The following is a 12,918-nucleotide window of genomic DNA, read 5'->3' as shown; positions in this document are numbered from 1 at the left end:
TTTATTGGCTGTTTAAAGTAGAAAGAGGGTAGAGAGAGAGAGAGGACATGGAGTATGACATGCAACAAACCAGAATGGAACCAGGCATGTTGAGATTACATGGTGTGCACTTTAGACCACTTAGGGCAATGGGACGCGCCATTGCGTTGGTTGTACGGTTGATTGTATTCGGATTTCGAGAGGTCTTGGCCCACAGTACCAGGCATGCAAATTAAACGTTCTCTTCGGTAGAAAATAGTTCCAGTGAAGATTGTTCATGGTGAGTATTGGGCAGTGGGTGGTACTGGTTGGCCTAAAGGTTAGAGAAGAGAATTTGTGGGTCGGTTCAATCACCAAACCGACAGGATAAGTCTGGGAGGGGAAAGTGAAAGAACAGCGCTTGTCTCTCCCTCTCAAGCACCACTGATGTCCCCCTAAGCATGGCCCTGAACCAAAAGGGCTCCAGTGGAGGTGCTCAGTGGCCAGCAGATCTACTGTGGTTGTACTAAAAGGCTTCTAGGTATGAATGTGAACTCTGTGAATGTGCTCAGGGCGTTCCTGCAAAAGAGAAGCTTCCTCTCAGTGAACCTTCCCCTGTATGAATTATAGTAAGTATTAGGGATTATTATTATAATATCAATAATGTTAGCCCCTACAAATTCCATTTACCTCCATTGTCTTACAGTGGAGGCAAAAATCTCAGAAGATATTCAGACTTCAGAAAACCTTGTTGTCTTTCATGACAGAAAACCGTCTACGACGTGGCTCAACATACAGTGCAAAAAGAAACTCAGACAGTAAACCTGCTATAATTTAGGAAAATAATTTACACAGGATAAAAAGGACAACATAATGTGTACAAAGTGGTATAGTGTTGGTGTTGGGTGTATCTCCTCAACTCCTGGGCAAATTAAACCAAAACATCTGGATACCTCTACCCTGAATAGCCAGAGTTCTTGCGAGAGCATAATTTGAGTTTGCTCAGCGAGTAATGCTGCTCATTAACTATACATACCCTTGTAACCGAGCAACAAGGGTGATTTAGGCGGATATAGGCCGGCCAGAGGCGAGTTTAACAGATGACAGTTTAATCTACCAGTTGGCTCTGCTGGTAGCTAGGCGGATGGGACTCTGGATGCGTCACCCTGTGTGTTGTTGTGATTGGTCGTAGTTTTTATCCAATTGCATGCAGTGAGATCTTTAAATTCACGCTGGGTCCCGTCCCTCGAGATGGGCGATTTTCATTACTCGATGCCAGACCCTTAATCTTTCGGATTTGGGTCTGGATTTGCAGGCTAGGATACCACTAGATGTAAGTGTGAAACTGTGTTTTGCTATTCTAATCTGGGTGCATCCACACTTTAAGAGATCCCTTTTGAAAACCAGTCAGGAGTCTAATACCTGGTAGTTAATTGAATCCTATTAGCAGTGTTTGTGTAGGATCAAAGTTAGAAAGTAGCGGAGCATACTAACTGTGCTGCACAAAGCAGAGAAGCAGCCAGAAGAGGCCCTGGAGGGAGATTAATAGGAGATGGTGTAGACCAGCCTGAAGTGCTTGTGATGGACCCCAGGTACAACTGTCCAGCCTACTCCGCTTCTACACCGAGTACCACGGCCCTGACTAATAGCCTGCGCAGTTGGCACATCATATACAGGACTACATAGTGATAGAGAGGGAGGAAAACACAAGCCTCTTACATAGCATTTATCCTGGAGAGGGAGACATGAATTAGAGGGGCGAGACAGAACCTGTGGGCTGGGTGAAGAGCCCTCAAACAGAAGCACAACAGAGAAAGAGCCAAAGAGGGCCAGGAATAATGAAAACAAATCACAGATAAAAGTACAACAAAAGGATCCGTGGAAAACAAGATTTTGTTGTTGTCGCTTTTGTCTCAAAAAACAATACTGTATCAAACACCGAGAGCTAATCAAAGGAGACTGAGAAGAGGATGGGTTTACATTGATCACACAGTTCCATTGCAGCTCTCAGATAGGCTTATGTACAGATTGAACAAACACACTCATTTGCAATTACTCTTACAAGAACAACACAGTGCAGAAGGCAGAGCGGCGGCTGATTCTAACCAATATGAATCTGTATGCAGTAAATGGATGGCTGCCAGTCTGAAAGATTGCCTTCTGCTGCTCATTCGAAGAACATGAACTGTAAATGGTACTTAAAACCTCCATTAAAGACAGACCCTTGGACTTCGCCTCTTATAATTGATGCTCTTATTCTCCTACATGTGAGCTACCATTTCTAATGCAAATGTTTCCTTCACGCACAGAGCACACTTCTTGTCACTCGTCTTCCCTTGTTTAAAAATAACTTACTTAAAGTAATTTTCTAGTAGACTTTTTATCATTACATTATTATTGTAATGGTGGTGATGGCGCAGTGGATAAGATGCATGCCTTTTGTGTAGGAGACCTGGGATGTGATAAATCAACCATTGTGTCCATGAGCAAGGCACTTAACCCCTAGTTGCTCCAGAGGCGTGCTACCTCTGACATTTATAGCAATTGTAAGTCGCTTTGGATAAAAGCGTCAGCTAAATGAGATCTAATGATAATCGTAGATTTTCATTTTTGACATTGTCAACATCACAAAAACAACAATGACTGGTGATTGGGTCTATGAATTGGGTCCTGAATTCCACAGCTGTTTGAGAGGTGTTAGCCACTCTTTCAGCTACACGGCTTCCCGGGAAGGCTGCTTTTGTGTATCCTCGCTGATAACTCCTCAGGTATCCCTCCTCGATGCCTGCTCTTGGGAGGCTCTGAGACAGCCTTCGCCACAGAAGGACAGAACAACTTCCGGTTCAGCCGAGGACAAGGAGTCGAGGAGCTATCAAATAAGGGACGAGATGAGATGTAGCCCCACTGATTAAAGCCCTTGCATTTGCAGTATTACAAGCTCTACAAAGATGTATCCACTAGTTGTCAACTAATAAAAGGAATCGCCTCGTTTGAGTTAAAGTTGAAATTAACAATCATGTTGTCCTCAAGTCAAATTAATCCGTTTTCCTTTATCAATGTTCTTTATAATTATCCAAAGTAACTTGATTGATTCCACATAACGCTCTTATCTCTAAATCTCAAAACTTTCTCAAAGTTACATCTCAAACTTTCATAAATTTTGGGGTGTCTTATTCAATTTTATAGAATTTGGAGAAAAAAATTGAAGTGGTTTTGAAATAGTATTGTGTTAGAGTATTCCAGTCTGTGATTATCCATCAACAAACATTCCTTTAATAATTTCTGCTTTTCTAACTCAAATATTAAGTATAATTTCCTAGAAATAGGTTTATTGACCATAAATTCCAAAAATACCTGCCAAACTAAAGTTAATAAGTTAGTTTTATGTGGTTTAAACGTCAAAAAAGGGACAAGCATTGAAAAAAAGGGACAAAAACGTATGCAAAAGTTAAAAACATTGATTAAAAAGTATCAACAAAAGTGTGGATTTTTACTTTTGAAGGGAAGACAACACAAGGATTAAGTGTGAATACTTTCAAGTGCCGTCTCTCCTCTGTGACAACTGAACATCACTGGGCTGTGAACAAAACAAGACGTCATCTTGGCCTTTGGGACACACTGATCCACATTTTTCACAATTTTCCGACAATTTCTAGACCAAACAACTAATTGATTAATCCAGAAAATAACTAACAATAAAACAATCGTTAGTTTCAACCCTAGTGGCAAGATTCCCAAGACAAAATCCCAAGCGGCGCATAGTTAGTGACGCGTTTCCCATCACCCAGCAGTGGGTGGTCTGCCAGAGAGGGTAGGCGGGGCTAACGCAAGACTCTTCAACTCACTTGTGAGTGAAGCAGTGTTTTTACACAGGCGACACTGCTTTGGATCTCAGAAGGTGAGATCCAAAAACACAGCTGCTATTACGTCTTATGGTAATATGTACCACCAAAGGGCGGTTATAAAACTATTTTTTTTTTTTAATCGGAGATATCTAAGATTGTAACTGTGACTGGGTAAAAACCCGACCAAAAAAACTCACCCTGTGCTGATATGGCACCTCTATCTGTTAATCTCATTTCTCATTGCATTAAAGCCAACTCCGCAGGCAACACAGCTAATTTTGTGTAACCAGCAGCAGAGCTCTGGCGGCGCTGGTTTAATCAGAGCCTCTCAGACACATCAGCTCTGCTGGGACAGAGGATCCAGGATTTTCCGCCGCTGCTCTTGTTTGGTTTGAGATAAAGCTCCGCTGCTGCGTGATTTGCATTTGAGCGTGTGCAGGCAATGCATCAGACCTGACAAGTTTACATTTACGGTTGAGGGGGAGGGGGGAGAGACACAGCTGTACAGCTCATCAATAGTGAGCCAGTAGAGGAATAATCCCAACACCACTGCTTCATAGACCATTACAAACAGCCACTGCTTTTTCAGAAGCCTCACCAAGGAGGAGGACAGAAGTGAGTGAGGTGAAGAAGAAGAATGGGTAAAAGAGTGGAGTAGTTCTATTGAAGAAAAACAACACTCTTGGTAGACTGGATGGTGCTGCTAATATAGGTTGTTGACTGACACTACTATTACCTGAAATTGTATTGAGACCATAAATGAATTTAACAACTACAACTGGAACACAGACACCAAAGGCCAGATTTATAGATGATGCATAGGTACAAAAACCATGTATACGTCACATTAAAGGAATACCCCACTGTATGTTGAAATAGGGTTATTCACCATCTCCTCTATATTTATATTTTTGTCTCAGTGCATGCATTGTCTTAGTCCGGAAGAGCCACCGCTAAAGCTTAGATTAGCGTAGTGAATGGAATCCTATGTTTCCGGTTAGCATGTTGTGAGTAAAAGTGACCCAAAAGCAAAACATAATTACTTCTTGTTGCCTGCGTTATCACATCGAGTACAAATAGCAATGCAGATTAAGATTAGACAATTTCCTAGGCAGATATTGACTATTATATTGATTCATATTGGGTGGAAGTAGGCTACAGCCACCTGTATAAATATAGAGGAGACGGTGAATAATCCTATTCCAACAGAGGGTTGCGTACTCCTTCAAAGCTCCCCGCTGGAGTGAACAAAACAAAAGTTATGTTTGCATCGCCAAAATCCACTGTGTGGATCCTTGAGGTCTGACAAAGCTGATTTTCTTTGTCATAAAACATTTGTGAAATTTGCGATTAGACATTATTTACATCCTGTTACATACTTCCCACTGCCTTCATAGAGTGCTGCACGGATGAGGTATTTTTGTAGGCCAACCCGGAAGTTGGCATTATTCTTTGTATTTATATTGATTGTATTGTTTTATGTAAGTATTTATGTTCTTTTCATGTCACCCTTTATTGTAAAACAGTATATTTCCACATAAGTGCTATAAACAATTTTTTTTATTATTTTACAAAAAATTGTGGATAATGAGAGGCTTTAGTACATGTGTTCAAGAACAGTGCATCTGATGTAAAGGTCTGTCAAGCTCACAGTCTATTACAATAAAGGGCTTTGAAAAGATAAGGGGTTCATTCAGAAATGTCTTGAACACATAATCTAATGGGGAATTACTGGTTTTACACAAATCAAAGCTACGTCATTAATGGACAAACTGTACATCATTGATCATGGTGATTGTCAACAGTGTGTTGATTTATTTTTTCTTGGTAGTTTGGATTTGTTGCCTTGTGAAAGATTTGTTTCATGCAAGATTTATAATTCTCTTTTATGTGGTTTGTCCGTCACATACAATGACAAAATAAATGGAAGAGTTAAACAAAAACAAAATCAATGATTAGGTTTCCTTTTGAAGTGATTGGTCCCTACCAGTGAATGGTTTGATCATCCAAGAGGGGAATTCATTATAATACTATAAGTGCTATGAGTAGCAGCCACAGTGTGTGTGTGTGTGTCTGTGTGTGTGTATATATGTGTGTGTGTGTGTGTGTGTGTGTGTGTGTGTGTGTGTGTGTGTGTGTGTGAGTGTGTGAGACAATGCAAGTGCATAAGGAGAGCCTCACTAATGCAACATGGGCAATTAGTGAAATTCTAATGAAATGCAAATAGGTAATTATGGGGAGGTTCCTTGTTCATATACGGTTATATATGAGCCAACATTACCAAATGGAAACATAACTCTGTGGCTGACGTTATTGAGGTTGCCGACTGCGATAGCCTGCGTGAGTAAACAGACTGCGTTTGTGTGGGAGATCGATCAAAACAGACTTGGCGGCGCTACAGCTATAGTCATTTATCATCACTTATGACATGTGGATTTGACTGGAGATATCCAATCATGGTATGACTGATGGACTGAACCACTGTGCTCTTGTGACCTTCACAATCCAGTTAATGTAGAGTAAATGGTCTGGTAATGGCTATATGTCTGTCCAACCTGAGTCCAACCTGGCCATAAGTCTCCATTAAATGAGGATGAACTATGCCTCCCCTAAGCTGCAGTCATGTTTCTCATGCACACCCCTCCTTCTATCCTTTCTGCTTTCACCTAACATCTTGGTCAAACCAGCCATATTCTGATTCAATAGATTGGGCAGAATCCATAACGGAAGCTATCGGCTATCAGCCTGACAGCGAAGAAGCAAGGGCCAATATAACTGGGGTTCCGGTGTGTTCAGCCGGATATCCAGGCCAAGACTTTCTTTTCCATACGCTGGTCAATGTTTACGGTCCCAGTCGATACATTTTCTTTTTAGATCCAGACGACATTTCGGCAAATTTCTATAAACAGATATGGCTGTATGTGAACGCAGACACGTTTGTAAAAGATAAATCGGCGTCATATCATAGCCAATGCATTTTGAAATGGGCTGTTGCTTTTCACACCGACTATTTACCTACATGCAAACCCAGCCCGCTCAAATGTGATTGGTCAATACTACTTGGACTACAAAACAAAAGCCAATCCAAAATCTACTCAAAGTGGCTACATATTTTGCATTAATATACAGGTATCTGTTAATAGACATAAGCCAACATGAATGTCCAATTTAAAAATCTATCTATCTATTGTATCTATCTATTGTATCTATCTATCTCATCTTCCACTAACTGCATTCTGCACACTCGGGTTGGTTAGGCAAGATTGGCACCGGAGGGCATATGCTGGTGTGTGAAATTGTTTTATTACTGGGTCATGGTGGTCCCAGTCCCTAACTGCAACTCAGAAAAGAATCCCAGTAGCCGGAGCCAGCCAAGGCCAGAACGTTCAGAGGCCAATAATGCTCTTTAACATCTGCCAGTATCTTTAAGAAGGTAATAGATAGATTGTTAATGAGTTACCACGTACTATACCTGCAGCGGTTGATAGGGTTATTGACACATGCAGCTAAAAGAGTTGCACCAGAGAACTGGATAGGAATTTGCTACAGTTAAAAGGTCATTGATTATATAATGTGCTTTAAATTGAACTAGTTTCCTGTTTAGAAACTGATGGAAAATCTGTCTTTCCACAGTTTTGTTCCCAAAGTATCAGTCTAACCTGAGCAGACACTGCAGCACAGATGAACTGGTCCATGTACAGCGAGATTAAAGGGCCGGCTGCATGATATACCAGCAAGCCAGATAGAAAATAGATAGCTGCAGAGAGAAAGGCTCCTGGGTAAGAGATATACTTCACCCTTTGTCAGCATGGAGACGCTGTATAAATTCTTCTGCCAGCAGTTTATATAGGTAGAAAAGATAACAACAAAAAGCCCCTGCTGCGGACAAAGCAGGCACTTTTCATTAGGCCAGGCTCTCTTCTTTCATTTCTCATTTAATCTTTCCATTTCCCCCCTTCACAGAGACATCAATGACAGAGCTCCATCTCCTGCAATCCCCAATGCTTAGCCAGTTAATGCTATTGTTAGAGATGTCATGAGGCGAGGGGCACATGAATAGACGTTGATGAATAAAAACAGACCTTGTTCAACGAGGCTCAAATCAGCCTAATTAAGATGACGGAGGTTGTTTTGTTTTTTTCTTTAGCACTTGCGTTACAGCATTGGGTTTCGTCACTGATTGAGAATGGGAGGGAAATGACAGATACGCTCACACTTCTATTATATATGAAAATTTAATCAAGAGTGCAGGAGGAGACACTTTTCCCCCATCTCGTGAAAAGCCACTTTAAGTGGTTATGTCAAGTCTTTTTTGTCCCCTGCAACAGTGGAATATTCATGTCAGGAGTGACCTAAATGCATTGGTTGAAAGCTTTATATATCTCCGTTTAGTGGTGATGTATTAATATTGGAAATAACTGCTGTCTCCATGCTCAAATTCTTGCTTGACAATTACAAGTGACATTTTAATGAATAGACTTAAAAAAAATTATTAGCTGAGGTATATCTCCACACTAAATCAAACATCTAATCCTAATTACTTGAAAAACAGGCCAACAAAATAGCCTGCATTTATCTGCTGCATGTTATTTGCGGTTGCACACCAGTACCATTATGGTAATGGCGTGCATAGATTACACAACATGTCTGATTGCATGATGTCATGACAATCAACCAGCCCGACGGCTTTGATGTTGATTTCCATACAATCAAATGGTGAAAAAAATAATGCTTGGAATTGCTCGGAGCAGAATGAACTCAGTCATGTGAAACCATAAATGAGGAAACAGGTTCACTGCAGCAAGACTGTGGCTATTTACTGGTGCCTTTCTTCCTCACGCTGGGTGCAGAATATGTCATACACACAATCCTGGTGTTCAAAGCGGGTGGTCAGCCATAAGAACAGGACTCTCAGTGAGCCATTTGTCATTATTTATTTTTACATGTTGCATCCAAATAAAAATCCAATAGGGAAGGGAAAGTACCCAGTTGTTCCCCTACCGATGCCAGTATTTGAAAAGCCTCTCATAAAATGTTGGTATCATAAGTATCGTAACAGTCTATGCACTACTACTTTTAAAGTAGTTATGTTCTTTTCAAATACGGCACTTATTCTCTGTATGAATCTGTTCATGTTTTAAAAGTATTTAACCAGTCATACAACAAGGATAGCAATCACATGACATCCATAGAGAGTTAGTAGGAGTTCAAAAACTATACATGAATACAGAATCTCTGGTGTCGGTATCGGGAAGGGAAAATTGGTATTGGAACATGTCTAGATAAGATGCAGGGGTTTAGATGACAACCCTCCCCCTACCCACCTCCTGTCCTCAGAGCTCCACAGACCCCAACCCTGCTGCCGCAAGATTGGTCCCCCGGGTGATCCAGCTATTAGGCCCTGACCCCCATTACTGAGACCGGGCTCTGACTGCACAGCCTCCTGTCCCATTACTGACACAACACCCTTTACAGTAGCACACCTCCCTATGTATGCAATCATGATGCTTCCATGGCAGGATCCTAACTACTCTGAAAAACAAAAACAGAAATGACGGATATTGTGCTGAACACAGCTTAGCCGCTGGTTTTGAAGATTGCGATAGAAAGATATGCACCGTAGATATGATTTTCTTTTCAAAGATTGTTGTTTAAGCAGCTGGAGAATGACAGGAAATGGAGGGAGCAAAAGAGGAGATAACACGCAGCAAATGGCCTCCGGGTTGGAACCTGGGCCACTGCCAAGGACTCAGACGACCTGGGGTGCACACTATACTCATCTAGGTAGCCCCAAAAATAGCCATTTCTATATCATTTTGAAAGGATTGCGATGAAAGAAACTCCAAAATGCATGATTGTGATGCCAAAATGTCTCAACAAAGGGTGTGATGTTATGGAGTTACCATAGAGAAGGATTTGTGTGGTGAGCACCTTGTTGCATCAGAGGCAAATAATTCAGCACTCTTTGTGCAGGCTAACGAGAGAGCCACCTGCTGCTGTTCCGGACTTGAATGGACTGAGCATGTGCAAAAACACTGCCACTCTGAAATCCCGAACGGTCAAAAAGTTAAACAAAATACACAAGCGCAAAAGGCAGCTGTTATCGCAATAGCACTTCAAAATCAGCATGTACACACACTCACATTTGTGCACACAAACAATATGCTAAAGGCATAATAGGGCACTGTAAGCACGGCGACGGGAGCCTCTTTTTGAAAGAGATCAGTGCTCCTCGGAGAGAGTCACACTGTCTTTGCCTCGACTTAATTACAGCTCACACCTCCCCTCTCAGTCTGCAGAAGAGAGAAGAAAAGGCTTTGATTCAGTTGCCCTGTGGAACACTTGAGCCTTTCCTTCCGGTGGCGTCGTTTACTCCCGTTTCTAAGCCCTTCTGTCTTGTGCTCTCACTTTTTTATATTTTTCACGCCCTTGCACTGAGGATGCATCGAGCATCCTTCTGCTAGCAGGACAAGGTGACAACACTCAGCTGCACGTGGAAGAAGTGTAAGACACGGAAGCACAAATTGTTATTTGGTAACAAGAGGCTTTACATTACATTACGAGCAGCACTGCCTTCAACACCATATACATTTAAATGAGCCCTTGTAATAAGAGGCTTAGCTGTTAGAGTGCTGTCCATTATTAGGAGAAAGAATTATTACCCAAATGTCCAAGACGCAGACATAATTGCACTTCAATCTTTTAGGAGACATTTTTCTGAGCTGCTTAGTTCCAGCAGACGGGGAAATAATGCCTGCAGTTATTTAGAGTAACCTTGATTTCTGGAGAGGGAAGAGGAAAGTGTTCTTAAAAAAAACTCTAAATGCTCCTCTTTATTCGAAAGGCGCCACACAAGGCAGGTTTCAGGCCAATACGTGCAAATGAATAGATTGCATTTAGTCTTTGAATGAATATTCATGCACCTTAAGCTGTAACATCTGTAACTTTTGAGCTTAATGAGAAACAAATGTCACTTAATGAAGCTGCCGTGTGAGCAGATGTGCTTCTTTTGGTCTACTTAAGAATTTAAGCAAAACTGTGTTACCTTTGCTGAGTGGCAAATATGGAATAATGATGAATGTAGTGTGACAACAGAGATGAGTCATCAAGGCAACATAATGACTAAGATACAGCACCATTTAACTAAAATGTGCTATGATTAACTAGAATTAGACACAACAAGCTACAGTTCACATCAGACCAAGAAAGGTTTTTTAAGAAAAATAAACCCTGACCGTATTAAATTGAGAAAGAGGGTTTCTATTTGTTATGAGTTCAACTGACAGTGGGGTTCAATGGTTTCCCCGAGGTTTTATAGTCTTTTTACCCTAACTACAGTCCTACCGGCGCTAAAACAATGAACTGATACGTCAAAATTAAATCATTCATTGAAATGCAATAGCAATAACTTATTTCACCAGTTAAAAAACAAAGAACAACCACAAGATGGCAGAAAAGTTATTACAACAGCCTGAGTTTCTCAAGGTGCATTTGAATGCACCCTTAAGTCCCGCCAGCGTTGTTAATGCAGTGACCATGGTGTCTGGTAGCAGCTGTTCTCCTCTGTGTCTTTAGCTGCAGACTGTACGTCCCAGTGTTGGAATCCTTTCCAGTGAAATCCAGTCACACGTAAAAACTGTTTAGCTTTTAGCATTGTAATTGCATTTAAGCCAGCTTTTCGCTAACGGTAGGTTAATGTTACCTGCTGCGAAGTGTAATGCTAACCAGTGTAATGTGCAGCTTTGCTTTTGTTGCCGGTAACTTAACTTGCCTTAACCCTTACCCTCACCAGACGGAAGAGAAAGCATTTCAGTGGCACTGAAATGAGTCACCAAAATCTCCATTGTCATTCCGTACAGTAGTGTCACATTCGGTGAGTTTCAGTACCCAACCTTCACACTACCAGAGGACTTTTATTGGAAACAGAGAACTAGTGAAAACAGGAGAGCTAGAAAGGTCAAGGCTAAACGTTTTCTAAATCACAGACAAAATCAGGCTGAGTAGAAAATCTACCAGTCATTATACAGATCTAATGGAGTAGGAGGGTGTGTAAAATAAAAATAAAAACAGTCCCCTTATATGTTTTCAGGGCAGCATAACCTTAATGAAAAATGTTCAGTACAGAATCCATGTGGAGAAGATCCACTTCAAAATACTGTCTTACGGCTGATGGTTCGATGACTTATTGAAATTTCTATTACTGAAAAGTATGAAATCCACTCTTATAGGATTACAGCAAGTGGTGTGATATCTACAAGATAACCCAATATTTCATCATAATGTTATACAGTATGTGCTGGGGTGGCTTAGTATCAAGGCATCTAAACGTTTGTCTCAACCCAACTAAGGAGACGGGGGTCAACTACAATTAATCTACAATTACCAGGTATTTGACCCACTGGATTCATCCAGTCCACCAACGCAAACCATTCTCATGAAGGGGTTTGTAGGATGTCGTACAAAAACGTATGCACAACATAAGTTGAAGTAGTTGCTCCCTGAGGATTGTAAAAAGGAATCACAAAAAAAAAAAATCAAAGTACCATTAAAGTTGTTATTGCTATTGCACTTTTTCTGCTTTAAAATGAAAACTTAAATTAAATTAAGGGTTTTCCCTTTAAAGCGCCCATATTATGCTAATTTTCAGGTTCGTAATTGTATTTTGAGTCTGTACCAGAGTAGGTTTACATGGTTTCATTTTCAAAATACACCATATTTATATTATATTTAAACTTTATACTTGTTGGATACCTGCAGAACAGGGATATGGAAGTAGTTATTTGTAGATTACTGTGAATTAGTGTGTGTTGTAGCACTGAATACAAACTCAGCTGCCTCGCTTGAAAGCCCTGTGTTTTAGAACCCATCCATGCTCATCCAGGCTCATCCAGGCTCTGCACGGTCTTATACAGCGGCAGTCATTGTGGTGCGTACAGTAATAAATACGTGGTGTACAGTGAGGGAAACTCTTTGAATCATTCAGATGTTCAATGGGAAACTTCAGATGTACAATGTAAACTTATATATACATTATATGTATATATACACTCACCGGCCACTTTATTAGTTACCCCATGCTAGTAACGGGTTGGACCCCCTTTTGCCTTCAGAACTG

General features: G+C 40.9%; 1 protein-coding gene and 1 long non-coding RNA gene across 12 annotated transcripts in view; one reads left to right on the top strand and one right to left on the bottom strand.

Annotated features, from left to right (window-relative positions):
• Positions 1-12,918, bottom strand: part of LOC117956659 (receptor-type tyrosine-protein phosphatase U-like) — a 203,807-nt gene that overhangs the window by 151,242 nt on the left and 39,647 nt on the right. Inside the window, exons 1-3 of one of the 11 annotated variants that reach the window (XM_034891844.1) lie at positions 11,339-11,343; positions 9,285-9,290; positions 1,729-1,735 (exon numbers count right to left, since the gene is read on the bottom strand). The exons of the other annotated variants lie outside the window; for them this stretch is intronic. Coding sequence (XP_034747735.1) covers positions 1,729-1,735; positions 9,285-9,290; positions 11,339-11,341 — 16 coding nt within the window. The 5' untranslated portion in view covers positions 11,342-11,343. Of the gene's footprint in view, positions 1-1,728; positions 1,736-9,284; positions 9,291-11,338; positions 11,344-12,918 lie in introns of those variants that run through there. 11 annotated transcript variants of the gene reach the window in all.
• Positions 3,681-12,918, top strand: part of LOC117956661 — a 16,335-nt gene continuing 7,097 nt past the window's right edge. The window contains exons 1-2 of the long non-coding RNA XR_004659331.1: positions 3,681-3,769; positions 9,897-9,902. This is a non-coding gene — a long non-coding RNA (uncharacterized LOC117956661). The remainder of the gene's footprint in view (positions 3,770-9,896; positions 9,903-12,918) is intronic.

The sequence above is a fragment of the Etheostoma cragini genome, chromosome 14 (genome assembly GCF_013103735.1).
Source record: "Etheostoma cragini isolate CJK2018 chromosome 14, CSU_Ecrag_1.0, whole genome shotgun sequence".
NCBI lineage: Eukaryota > Metazoa > Chordata > Actinopteri > Perciformes > Percidae > Etheostoma > Etheostoma cragini.
This window is presented reverse-complemented; position numbering and strand designations above follow the sequence as displayed.